Source organism: Equus przewalskii, chromosome 7, assembly GCF_037783145.1.
Source record: "Equus przewalskii isolate Varuska chromosome 7, EquPr2, whole genome shotgun sequence".
NCBI classification, from domain to species: Eukaryota; Metazoa; Chordata; class Mammalia; order Perissodactyla; family Equidae; genus Equus; species Equus przewalskii.
The window spans coordinates 24,909,051-24,922,282 of NC_091837.1; the positions used below are offsets into that span (position 1 = coordinate 24,909,051).

Below are 13,232 nucleotides of genomic sequence, written 5' to 3' on the forward strand. Positions count from 1 at the left end.
GTCACTGTCAGCACAGCTCAGACACTTGCTGCACTTCTGCTTTCAATTTTTTCTTTTGCAGTTCAACTTTATTATAACCTATACGTACAAGTTAGTGTATAAAGTGTGGTTGTGAAGTTATAAGACGTATAACTCGTTTGTCCCCTGCTCAGGGTGAGAGACCCCAGGACCTTGACAGTGTCCTTCTGACCCTCCCCCATGGTCCTGAACTCTGCTCCTTGTCTGCTGTCCACTCCGTGTTGCTTCCCAGGCCTGTGTCCCTAAACATGGTGTCGTTTCATTTGGCAGCCCCTGAACTCCGTAGTAAAGATGGAGTTGTTCCCTAACAGTCTGTGGGCCTGCTTTAAGGAAATCAGTGGTTCTCAGACTGAAGGCGTCCTGAAGAAAGTTGGCATGTGGCTTTCTGTTTAAATTTACAGCTGCCTTTTGATTTAAGGCAGGAACTTTCATCAGTGTCACCCGTTTATCCTAAGGCAGTTGGGGAAGTTAAAGATTTCTTGTTTGTCTTTGTTTTGTCTTTAGATTTGGAACTTGGCCACAAATCGTCTCACTTTTCTAAACTCTTTCAAAATGAAGATGTCTGTGATTTTAGGAATTATTCACATGACTTTTGGAGTCATTCTGGGAATATTTAACCACTTGTAAGTACAGATTTTTATTTTTTTTTATTTTTTTAATTTTTTTTATTTTTTAAAGATTTTATTTTTTCCGTTTTCTCCCCAAAGCCCCCCGGTACATAGTTGTGTATTCTTCGTTGTGGGTTCCTCTAGTTGTGGCATGTGGGACGCTGCCTCAGCGTGGTCTGACGAGCAGTGCCATGTCCGCACCCAGGATTCGAACCGACGAAACACTGGGCCGCCTGCAGCGGAGCGCGCGAACTTAACCACTCGGCCACGGGGCCAGCCCCCAGTACAGATTTTTATTTTTAAGCAGTGTTTGTAAGCCGAGTGTGATATTCCTTAAACCTTGCTTCTTGAGGGTGGGCTGTATCGGTAAGAGGCAGCCAGTGTGGTGGTGAACTGTGTTACGTGGTTCCCTTCTGATGATGTAGTTTTGGGGCAGTTTCAGTGATTCATTCATTCAGCAAATACTTATTAGGACAGAGTGTGTGCCAGGCACTGTTCCAGGTTCTAGGGGCGGAGCAGTTGGGAGGACAGAAACGTTTGTCCCTCATCATGGGCTTTACATTCAAGTGGGGGAAACATGCAGCGTGGAAATTCATAGTTATTTCCAAAAGTGATTTTTGTCATATTCTTTTTTCACTTTATAAATTAGGAAACCTTTTGTTTGTTTATTAGAGCGAGTATATTAGGAGGAGGAGACAGTATCGTTTTTCTCTTCCTGGATCTGATAGTGACACACTAGTCATTTCTACTGTCCTCACACCTCTTATCTTCAGGGATGTATCTGAATCACCACTATGAGTTACCGTAAGACAAAGGATGTTATGCTGGGGTAGGCTTTGTCATAAAGAATTTAAGATTAATTTGCTCTTTACTTTTTTGTCTGAGTCCAGTCTTGTTCGTGGGTTGATCGGTTACTCTCTTTTCTTAGGCATTTCAGGAAGAAGTTCAATATTTATTTGGTTTCCATCCCAGAACTTCTCTTCATGCTCTGCATATTTGGACACCTTATATTTATGATCGTCTATAAGTGGCTGCTTTATTCAGCAGAAACCTCCAGAGTTGCTCCTAGCATTCTGATTGAGTTTATTAACATGTTCTTATTTCCGACTAGTGAAACCAATGGTCTTTACCCAGGGCAGGTAAGTAATCCTCTTCTCCACTCTTGCGAGCTGAAACAAGCCTTCCTGCCCGTCCTTTTATTTTGATCAGTAGAATGATTAAAGGTGCCTCCGCGGGCCCCCAGGCGCATAGGGGCTTTCTCTGTCTCTGTACCATGGCAAGAGGGCGCCGTGGACGCCGTCCTGCTCCGAGCGCCGTCCTGGGGGCTCTGGTCAGGCAGCGTAGTCTAGACCCAGGGCCGCTCGGTAGCCGGCAAACTGGTGGGAAGAAAATGTGTTCCTGCAGGGTTCCTGGGGGCTGCCCCGTCCCCCATTTCTCCAGTGTCTTTAAAATCATCTCTGACTAAGCCAGGCCATCAGAGAACCGGCACCTGGACCACACACCCTGGCCCTCTCCAAAAATGGCTTTTCTGTAATTGTGTGTTTGTGTTTTGCCCCCTCAGCCACAGTGTGGCCCGGTGCTGAGAGTGGGGGCTCTGAGGCTGACTGCCCTGCTTGCCATCCCAGCTCTGCTACTTCCTCGAAATGGAAATTTGACACATTACTTAATTTCTCTGTGCCTCAGTTTCCTCAACTATAAAATAGCAGAAAAATAGGACCCAATTCATAGCATAGAGTTACTATGTCCCAAGTACTTAGAAGAGTGCCTGTCACCCACCACGTGCTCAGTAAATGCTAGCTAGGACTGTAGCTATGCCAAGGGTCTCTGTGCCGGGTAGAGAGCTGTAGCATCCTGCCTGAGGACGACAGTGAAGACGTGCCTGTCACATTGCACAATGTTGGAGGGTAGGGAGAAACCCAGTCTGTCATTACTGTCAGAACCCGTGTTCTCCGGAGCCGTGATTTGTGTCCTTTTAAATCTTGTTGACCTTGAAATGGAGCATTTGGTTTGGTTTTCCCATCCGTTGACTGTGGCAGGTTTCCAGTCAGGTTTGAAGCTCGCTTACGGAACTGTGGGCTTCGTTTGTAGCTGCGTGTGTGCGTCCTGTATTTGAGTTTCTACTTCCATTTATAGTTCTCCTGTTCATGATTTTTAAAAATTAAATTTTATCATTATTTTGTTGAACCTTTCCAGAATAACATAGATCAGATAAATACAAAAAGGAGTGCAGTGGGGCTATGGACAGAAAGATCAATGAAGGGAGCTACCTTTACTTAGCACCTGCTGCATGTCTGAAAATGCCCTTTCCTTGACCCCTGAGGTAGGCGGTGTCCAGCCTGGTGGCTCAGGGCAGGCCTGGCTGCTAGCTGCCAGCGGGGCCCGGATTTTAGCCGCGTTTACCTGACTGCACTGCTCGCAACTTCTGGTGTGACTCTGTGTGTGGCCCCTCCTTTTCTCGGCTTTTCAGGGGTGAATCATATTGGTGGTGTGGTGTGAGATGCTAAGACGTAGATAGTACCACCACATCCCGGAGTCGTGCCTTGGCTCTGGGAACCTGTGTTTAACGTGGGGACGGCTGCAGAGAACAATAAGCAGGGGACACTGCAGTGCCGGCGGGTTTGTTTAAGGGCCGCCTCCAGATCCTTTAAAACCACACAGACTGCAGCGGCTGCAGAAGCATGAGTATGCTTTGCTCTTGATTTATTTTTAAGTAACTGCAAATCTCCCTTTTTAAGAAAATGTTTTTAGCTTTGTTCTGAATGCTGCTTCGGTATTTTTCCTGTGTAGAAATAAACCCACTTGCTGCGTGTTACTCCATGCTCCCATTCCTCAAGTCGTCTGTATAATGAACAAACAAAAACGAAAAGCAGCCCAGAATTTAAAAAATGTATAGCTTCTGTTTGTATTTTCTCATTTACAGTGTTTTCAGAAAATTTTTAGCTGGAGTTTGACTCTTGAGAAATTTCCTACAAATTCCGACTGGTCTCAGCAGAATTGTATTTTACCACCGTGTCATGAGTGTCATGATCGGTTCTAGAATTCAGCTGTGAGTTTAGGAAACGATCCACTGGCAAATAGAATCGGACTCGTATTCCCTTTATGTTCCTTGTTGATAAAGAGCCATTCTCCTTGACTTTGACTTGTTTAATGAAGGATACTGATGACACTCTCTGCACGTCTTTGCGTTTTAATGGACTTCCTCCCTCCCGTGCCCACAGGAGCACGTCCAGAGACTGTTGCTGGTGGTCACAGCATTGTCCGTCCCCGTTCTCTTCTTGGGAAAGCCTCTTTTTTTGTTGTGGCTGCACAACGGGCGGAGCTGCTTTGGCGTGAGCAGGGTAAGTGTGCGTCTGGCCGCTGCTTGTCGAGGGGGAGCAGAGTCTCTGTTCACTCAGAAAAGGTTTGATAAGGGAAACACCTTGCAGAGGGTGCCAGCCCCTGGGTTGAAGAGCCCAAGCTTCCTTTACTTAGAGCTGTGGTGTCGCCAGCTCCGCAGAAGTGGCATGCCCGGAGCCCGCGGTGTTGGGGCGCGGGGAAGCAGGCCCTGCCGGAGCGCACAGCGCCTGGCAGGAGTCAGGACGAGAGCCTTCAGTCTGGCGTGTTGTCATTACAGCGATTTCCTTCCTTATTCTCGCCTCTTGATTTTTGGTCTTTAAAGTGTCTTTTTTATTTAAATAATATAACTAAATTATAGAAAATGTGGAAAATATAGAAAATAGTGCCCTTAAGTTCTGTCACCCAGTTATAACCAGTATTACCATTTTGTTAAGTTTCTTTCCAAACTGTTGTGTGTCTAGTTTCTCATTTTATTTCTTTTTTAAAAATTGTGGTAAAATATACGTAACATAAATTTTCCATTTTAACCATTTTTAAGTGTCTAGTTCAGTGGCATTAAGAATATTCACGTTGTTGTGCAACCATTATCACCATCCATCTCCAGAACTTTTTTATCTTCCTGAACTGAGACTTTGTCCCCATTAAACACCAACTCCTCCTTCCCCTCACTCGGCCCCTGGTAGCCTCCATTCTCCTTTCTGTCTCTATGAATCTGACTACTTTAGGGACCACATACAAGTAGAATCATACAGTATTTGTCTTTTGTGTCTGGCTTCTTCCACTCAGCATAATGTCCTCAGGCTTCATCTATGTTGTAGCAGGTGTCAGAATTTCCTTGCTTTTTAAGACTGATTAATGTTCATTCACTGCGAGGACAGACCACATTTCACTTATCAGCTCAGCCGTCAGTGGACACTCGGGCCGTCTCCACCTTTGGCTGATGTGAATAATGCTGCTGTGAACACGGGCGCACAGAGATCTGTCTGAGGCCCAGCTTGCAGTCCTTTTGGGTGCGTACCCAGAAGTGGAACTGCTGGGTCAGAGGGTGACTCTGTGTTTAACTGTTCGAGGAAGCGCCAGACTGGTTCCCACAGCGGCTGCGCCGTCGTGCGTCCCCACCACCAGTGCACGGGGTTCCAAGTTCTCTACGCCCTAGCCAACACTCGTTATTTTCTGTTTTTTTATAATAGCCATCCCAATGGGGATGAAGTGCTCATTTTCTTTTAAAGAACTTATTTATTCCTGAAGAGCTGAGTCGTTAAGAGAAACGGAGGGGCTCCATCCCTGGTTTTGTGACACCCTTTGGTGTACAGGTGTTGACTCTGTCCTCTTTTGGTCGTTGTTAGAGTGGTTACACACTTGTAAGGAAAGACAGCGAGGAGGAGGTTTCATTGCTGGGCAGCCAAGACATAGAAGAGGGAAATCACCAAATGGAGGACGGATGCAGAGAAGTGACGTGTGAGGAGGTAATCTGCTCAGTTACTGTGATAACATTAGATGGTAACCAAGCTTTCATAGAGTTGATCCTCATGATAAGAATGATAATAATAACCTTAAAAGGAAAAACAACTGCTACTCAAACTCTCCAAATGCTGTTTTGGTCATAGAATTGCCATTATAATATGAGGGTTTGGGTTAACATTTTGTTGTGTCAGTTTTATGATGAGATTTATGGAGTTAACATTACAAGCTGTGATATTAAGTGACTTACGGTGCCACGCATGTTGCTTTCGAAAGATTCTCGTCTCAGCAAGAACTTTTCTGTGGTTGGAGAAGGAGCCCGGTTCACACTGTGTCGGGCGGAACCTCCCAGCTCCGGTCAGAACGGCCGGAGTTGGCCTCAGGATGATCAGTGTCTGGGTCTCCGATTCCCAGAGGCCTGGAGGGGTTTTTCTGTGCAAGTCTGCTTCAGAGTCTGAAGCCTGTTGGCCCCACGATGTTGGAGCCATGGCCACAGCTAGCCCTGAGCTTATTTTCTTCAGTATTTCAATCAGAGAGAAAAGCACATGTAGCTGCTTGTTACTGTTAGGAAAAACCCCAGGAATTACTGCGATTGGCCTGGCTAGGGCCGCTGGCCATCCCTGGACCAGTGACTGCTGTAGTGATCTGCACAAGCTGCCGTACCACAGAAATTTATTTCTCAGAGTTCTGGAGGCTGGAAGTCCAACGTCATGATGTTGGCAGGGTTGGTTTCTCCTGAAGCCTCCTTCCTTGGCTGTGGATGGCTGCCTTCTCACTGTGTCTTCACACGGGCTTTTCCCTGTGTGCGTGCATCTCTGGGTGTCTTCCCCTTCCTATAGGGATACCGGTCCTATGGGATTAGGTCCCCACTCTTATGACCTCAGTTCGCCTTAATTACCTTCTTAAAGGCCCTGTCTCCAAACATAGTCACATTGGGGGTTAGGACTATAACATACATGTTTTGGGGGAACACAGTTCAGCCCATAACAACTGTGGTGAGGGGTCAGGGTTAGATGGGGGAAGACTCAGTTCCCCCTAAGGAAGGGAGGGACAGGCCTGGGCAGACAGAGCAGAGCGTGTCCGCTGCTCTTTTCTTGGCAGCTTTACTTGGCTAACCAGTAAGAACTAAACAGAATTTCTTGTAATCAACATTTTGTAATTGTTATGTAATTTAGTGTTTTAATTTGGGACAATGAATAATTCATGGGATCATAAAAAAACAAAAAGCAGAGCTGGATGGGACATTAGGGCGTCTTGCCCGGTGTGTGCAGCCTTTCCCTGTGAGGGAGCCCGTGTCTGATCTCGCTCGTCACACTTGTGTTTAGAGTGCTCTTACCTGTTAAACACATACCTTTCTTAATAGTCTTCTCATCGTGTGGTTGGTGAATGTCTATTTTTTCATTAGATGTTTGTAGTTACTAAGCCCAGCTCAGGAATCTGACTGGGCCATCCGGGGTCATGGCAGTCACAGTTCTAGTCCACCCCTCAGTTTACGTCTGAGACGCTGAGGCTCGAGTGGAAGCAGGTGGTGAGTTCTGTAGGTCATACGGCCGGTTAGTGGCAGAGCCGTGAGTAGAACTCAGATCTTGTGACTCACTGTTCTTCACACTCCAGTGTGTTCTCACCGGTAGTCCAGGAGCAGTTCTGTCCTTGTAATCCTGAAACTGGAACACTCGTTTAATCTGTGAAGTGCGCCTGTAACATACTGAATCTAACACGTGTTGTGTAATCTCTCTCAGTTCAATTTTGGAGAAATCCTAATGACCCAAGTGATCCATTCCATCGAGTACTGTCTGGGATGCATCTCCAACACGGCGTCATACCTGAGGCTCTGGGCGCTCAGCTTGGCTCATGCACGTGAGTTTCTGCTTAGACCTGCAGTTCGCGGGCTGCGCTGAGAGCGCGCAGGCGGTGCACCGTGACCCCCGCGGGCCTTGTGGGACATCTGACATTTTTGCGGGAAACAGCACCTTTCAGACGCTGTGTGAACTAGTGCTATTGAGTTGTTTGAACTTAACTACTGAGTGCACAGCTCTCCTGGGTATTTCTTTTGACCTGGGGCTGCTGTGAAAAATTACTCAGACATAAGGGGCTTTGAGAACCAAGAAGGCTTGGGGACCTCTGGCATAGATGCTCTCACTCTGCCGTTACCATTATTGTTTTGTCATTACTGTTATTGCATTCAATCCTGCCTTACCAAGTGTGACTATTTTCTGGGGTCAAGCAAGTCCTAGAACAATGCTAATGAGTCGTTTCGATCAGAGGCGTCCCCCCTTCACCTGTTCTGACGATGCGCAAGTTTCAGCACCGCGGTTTAGTCCCCGACAGCACGGTGCAGATTTGAGTTAGCACAGTATGCTCACTGTGAGTGTGTGTGTGAAGCTCTTTAGTCCACACCTCACTGTGTAAATGGCACATGTGCACGTCACCGTCAGTGACGGATCACATCACTTCTTTCAAAGCCTGGTGGCGATTGGTCTCGTGCATCTGCTGTTCAGTTCATGCACCGACAGCAAAGCGTGTGGTGCCGTTTGCCTCCTCGTGGGCCAGTGATAAACCCGTGTGGCATTTACAAATGGCCAATCGAATGAGGGAATTGGCCAACAAACATGAAAGTGCAGCAGAGAAACAAAAAGCGGTAACGCTGGAAGTGAAACGGGAATTGAATGTGAATGGAGTTACAGAAGAAATAGCTGACTCGGGGAGTGTTCACTCTGCTGCCCTTTGAGAATAAATTTGCAGCCAGAGGAACTTGGTGAAGCACATCTATCGATATAAATGAGCAAAGTGGTTGTGATGATGAAGAGGCAGGTGTCCCGGAAGAGTGATGCCGCGGCAGCTCTAGTGGGAGTTTCAGGACACAAGGTGCAACGGATTCACTGTTGGAGGTGATACAAACTGAGAAAAAAATATGGTAATTTGCTTAGTATGAGAAAAGGTGCTTGCTCTGTGTCAGGGTGCCCGACCTGCCCAGGTTACATGAGGAGAAGGCAAGCACTGTTCAGGCTTCCGTTGATAAGTTTTTTCTTAACCAAAAAGCCCCCAACAATTTAATACTCAATGTTTCTAATGTTCTAAAAATAGATTGACTGTTTTTTTTCATTTCTCTGTGCATTGATAACTGACAGTACGAGAGTTTTTAATGTTTTGACAAAAATTTTTAAAGGTCCCAGAACAATTGTAATTTTTCCCAGGTGATTATTCAGGATGCTTTGGACAGTTCTGATTGCACGGCCATTGTTGTGCTTCTGCACTGCTGCGCAAAGCAAAGATTGCCCGTACTTGTGAGAGCCACCAGATGATAGAGGCTTTTAAAACTTATTCTTATTACCCTGCTATTTTTATAAGCACAGGCAAAAGTCTGGAGTTTCTGGCTGGAGGGGAGCCTGGTCCATCAGCCTTGTTTTACAGAGGCGGAGACTGAAGCCCAGTGAGGGTCACTGCTCACACAGGATCACCCAGCTGGTCAGTTAGGGCAGAGCCAGGACTAGACGCCGAGCCTCCCGCCGCCTGGCCCTATGCTGCCTTGGGCCAGAGCCGGTCCAGGTCTCTTGTCAGGAGGCAGGCCTGTGATTTTTCGGGTGTGCCAAGCCTTCCTCAGTGTTTGAGGCAGTGACGGCGCTGCTTACCTTTTACACAAGAAGCAGATTACGAATGTATTATGTAGGTGTGTGTATTATTTTATGGATAACAATTCAGCGTTGTCAGAAGGAAACCGGTCCAGCTAGCTAAGTGAAGTGACCCGTGGGCTGTAAACAGAAGGTAACTGCAGCAGGATTCCTTTGCAGAGTTGTCTGATGTCCTGTGGGCCATGCTGATGCGAGTGGGCCTCCGCGTGGACACCACCTACGGAGTCTTGCTGCTCCTCCCGGTTATTGCGCTCTTTGCAGTTTTGACAATTTTCATCCTTTTGATCATGGAAGGGCTTTCTGCATTCCTTCACGCCATACGCCTCCATTGGTGAGTTTGAAATTGAGCTTTGGGACTGTTATTTTAAGAAATCTAACCCCTCCCCATAAACATAACCCCCACAAAAATCTAGTGCTTCGTTTAGGTCAGTTCTTCTGTTCCTAACGTTGGCATCTGTGTTCAGATCCCCTGAGTAAAGCTGTATTTTGTTTCTGAACCTTTGTACAGACAAGTGAAAGCAAGTTTGTGCGTGCCAAGTGATTCTGTGTGTTTCGTTCTTTCAGTTCACTGTGGGTCTGGCAGGTCGCTTTATCTTATTGTAAAACACTTGGTACATATTTTGTAACGTTTTACAGTAGTGCTCAGATCACTTGTCTCATATCCAGTTCCCGAGGTGGAGTGGCTCTTAGCACTTGGTGTGTCTGTGGTGTGTGGTTGGCATGACGTGTTAGTGTGTCTTTCCTGAGAAAGCCAACATTGGGTGCTGTGTGTGTGTGGATGTTATCTGAGTCAACATATTTGTGCCAAGAGCATGTGTGGCATGAAGCAACTTCAGCCCGGGAACTTTTCTTTTTTTAACTTACAAATGTACTTTTAAGAAACGTAGGAAATGTTATTCACAATCTTTCAATAATACGTGGAATTTTTTTTTTTTTTAGGGTAGAATTTCAGAACAAATTCTATGTTGGTGCAGGCACCAAATTTGTTCCTTTCTCATTCAGACTCCTTTCATCCAAGTTCAGTGATGACATGGCATGATCGTGTTGCTGGATCCAACAAGTTTCAGATTTATGGAGAATTATCATGTTATAGAATTTCGCTTATGTCAAATTTACAATAGGAAAAACTCTGTCTAAATTGATTGCCTTATGATACCGCCAAATAATTCTGTAAGATATACCTCTTCCTCATTTGTTAAATGTTTTGTAAAGTTTATCAATTTCAGATATATAAATTTCTTTCAGTTTTTTGATGAGCAAATGTAAGTTAATGCCGAAAGTTATGTTAAAGTTATTTTTAAAAATATCGGCTTGTAGAGAGAAGTCAATTTTGAATGGCTGGTTGAAAATGGTCTTGGAAACTTGGTTCTTTTTCACCTTATTAAAAAAAAAAGCAAAGAGTTATTCTGTCACCTGAAGTTGTCAGATAATATTTTCCAACAGCTGAAGTTAAGTATAGTTTTTGTAAAAATTTAATTTGACAGGTAATCAAAAGATTCACGTTTTCTGCTTGGCTAAAAGTGTGTGAACATTTTTTATCGTATGCTATCTAGAATTACAAGTAGGCGATTGTTTCTACAGTTTTGTCTTGTTTTAATAATTAGGGAAAATGGGATAAAATAACATACAACAAATGGTTGTTCACTTGTATATTTTTTTAAAGACTCTTATCCTGTTATCCTTACATAAAACCAATTATGATAATTGTATATTTGGAAAGGTAAACTCTACACTGAGCCTTAAACCCAGAGTGACTGTGGAAGATATAACATGGATATGATTTGAACTTAGTGACCAGCTTGGCTGATGCTATTGAACCGAAAGGGGTTTAAACATGTTGAGTGAAGGGAAGGTAGAAAGTAGTATTTTGTATATTTTTATAACAAAATATAAATTAAGATGTTTTTCCATGAAGAGATTGCACCTGTCCTTGAGAACAGTATCATTGTAATTTTTTACTTTCAATTAATATTAATTCTAAATAAAGGTCTGATAAAGGCATTTAGAATTAATTTAAACTTTCAAACACTATTTAGCTCAGTTGAAAACTAATTCTTAACTAAGCCATTCATTTATAATCTTTAGTTTAAATTCATCTTTTCACCTGACAATTTAGTTTTCAATGAATTTGAGTCAGTCCTATTGAACATTGTGATCTGTTCTAAAGTCTTAAAAATTATGTTCCTTTTTTACATTTCACTGTAATTGATTTTAGGTAATTATTTTCAAAAAGATACCTGCAGTGTTTTCACATTGTTAACATTCTGAGTAACACACACGAGAAGGCCTGGTTGTCACCATGCTCCTTCACCCCGGCTACTGGTAGAGAGTTAGGAATTTTCCTTACAAGCTAAGATTATGCCAGCACTGAGTTTGAGCGTATCTTTTTAGGAAATTTCAATGCCTGTTTGTGAGAGGCGTGAACTGAACATCACAACATAACTGTGACTCTGACACTAAACCTTTTTCGTTGTAGTAAATGTCCCACCCTGCTCCTCCATGAGATGGTACCCAAAGCCAGTTTGGAATTACTGGGTTTTGTCTCTTATATTAAGATGTCAAACATAAAATGATGCTGATGAAACCCTGGAAGATGATTCTGCTCTCAAAGTTAAGTTTCCCCAGAAAGGTGGAATAGTGGACACTTTTGTCGGGCAGATACAAAATCCAAAGAATGCTGTCCATGTTTCACACTTGTACCTTGCAAGGTGTCATTTTTATTACTTTACTCCAAGGATCTGTTGTAATAAAATGGTAACTGATTCATCCCCAGGAAGCTCCCGATTTCAGGGCCCTGTGAACTGGATTAGTAAACAACAAACATACAGTGTCTGCTGGCATGCTTTACTGCCTCCAGTGGTGACTGTCGTGGGGGCCACTTTTTAATTCTAATTAACACCTCTTATCAGGGAGTTATAAGAACAGAGAGTGAAGAGTCCTTTTTCAATTGAAACCTATGTAGTAGTTATGTAGAATGTAGTTATATTAAAAAATGAATAAATAGTCTTAACGTTTGTGAAAGAACTCTCTAGAAATATCGTTTGGTAGTGTCTGTTAGTTCCCAGGACTAATTTTATGTCCAGTGTCATGTTATCAGAGCGGTCGCTCTGTTTTGTTTTTAAGCTATTTAGTAGAACTAATTATGTATATATTTTTTAAGACAGACTTCATTTCCTTGCTAGCAAATAACCAGAGGAAAAATGGTCAGTTGTCTGAATGATGCTAAATATGTTTATTTTCCTAAAGATAAATGTCATCCACATTTTCCAGTTTTCATTCAATATGTTAATGGAGTCCTAAAATAAAAATCCAAGGGATTTCTTCAGTAAAATAGAATGTGATTTCATCCTGCAAGGGTGAAGAACGTCCTTTCGATGACATCAGTTAAGCAGTGAAGTGTGTTCCCATGGGGGTCATGGTGAGCCCTGTGGACTTTCCATTCATTATGGATGAGACTTTGAAGACTCACCTTTCACTGAGGCTGCTCTGTCCTAATTTCTGGAATGGACATTTTATAACAGCAGTCTGGTCTCATTTTTTAATCTGCAGTAATTGAACAAGGCATAGAATTATCTATAGCATAGGTATCTCTTACGATGTTTACGAAGTACATTTGAGAGCCTGATTCATTTTGGAAAACAAAAACAAAAAATGACTTCTACAACTGTTCTGCAGTCTGTATTCAAAAACAATAAATTTCTTTATTAAAATTTTAAAGCCAGGTTTGCTTGCGTGCCATCTGGTATATCTCCATCAAGGTTATTAAGAAATCTTAATTCAAGATGATGGAAATAAGGCAGTTTGGAGTAATAGTTTTCCAACAGCCAGAACATTGATGCTGAGCTTTGGTTTAGAATTTTAAGAAATATTTAGAACATTCCATTTGTTCCTTGATGGGAAAACCCAACAAGAAGTTTGAGTTCCCAGGGTCAGCCTGGTAGTCTGGGGCTCAACTCTCAACTCTGTGAGGGGAGACGACGGTGAGCAATTACAGCTCCTCAAACGCATGGAAGCACAAGCTTACATCTTTCTATCAGTATTGGACTTCCTTTTACTAATGAAAAATAAATATATCTATATTTTTAAAACGTGGGTGTTTTGCTTTATTATGCCCTGGCTTGGCTAGAAACCCGGAGCACCGGGCCCCTTCTTTGATCCCGTAAACCAAGAGGAACTTGTC

At 43.6% G+C, this 13,232-nt stretch overlaps 1 protein-coding gene across 2 annotated transcripts in view; it reads left to right on the forward strand.

The window, feature by feature from the left end:
• Positions 1-13,140, forward strand: part of ATP6V0A2 (ATPase H+ transporting V0 subunit a2) — a 38,920-nt gene extending 25,780 nt beyond the window's left edge. For both annotated transcript variants that reach the window (XM_070629289.1, XM_070629288.1), the window contains exons 14-20: positions 523-641; positions 1,555-1,765; positions 3,845-3,964; positions 5,309-5,428; positions 7,163-7,280; positions 9,212-9,383; positions 9,992-13,140. In XM_070629289.1, coding sequence (XP_070485390.1) covers positions 523-641; positions 1,555-1,765; positions 3,845-3,964; positions 5,309-5,428; positions 7,163-7,280; positions 9,212-9,383; positions 9,992-10,091 — 960 coding nt within the window. In that variant the 3' untranslated portion in view covers positions 10,092-13,140. The remainder of the gene's footprint in view (positions 1-522; positions 642-1,554; positions 1,766-3,844; positions 3,965-5,308; positions 5,429-7,162; positions 7,281-9,211; positions 9,384-9,991) is intronic.
• Positions 13,141-13,232: the final 92 nt, after the last annotated feature.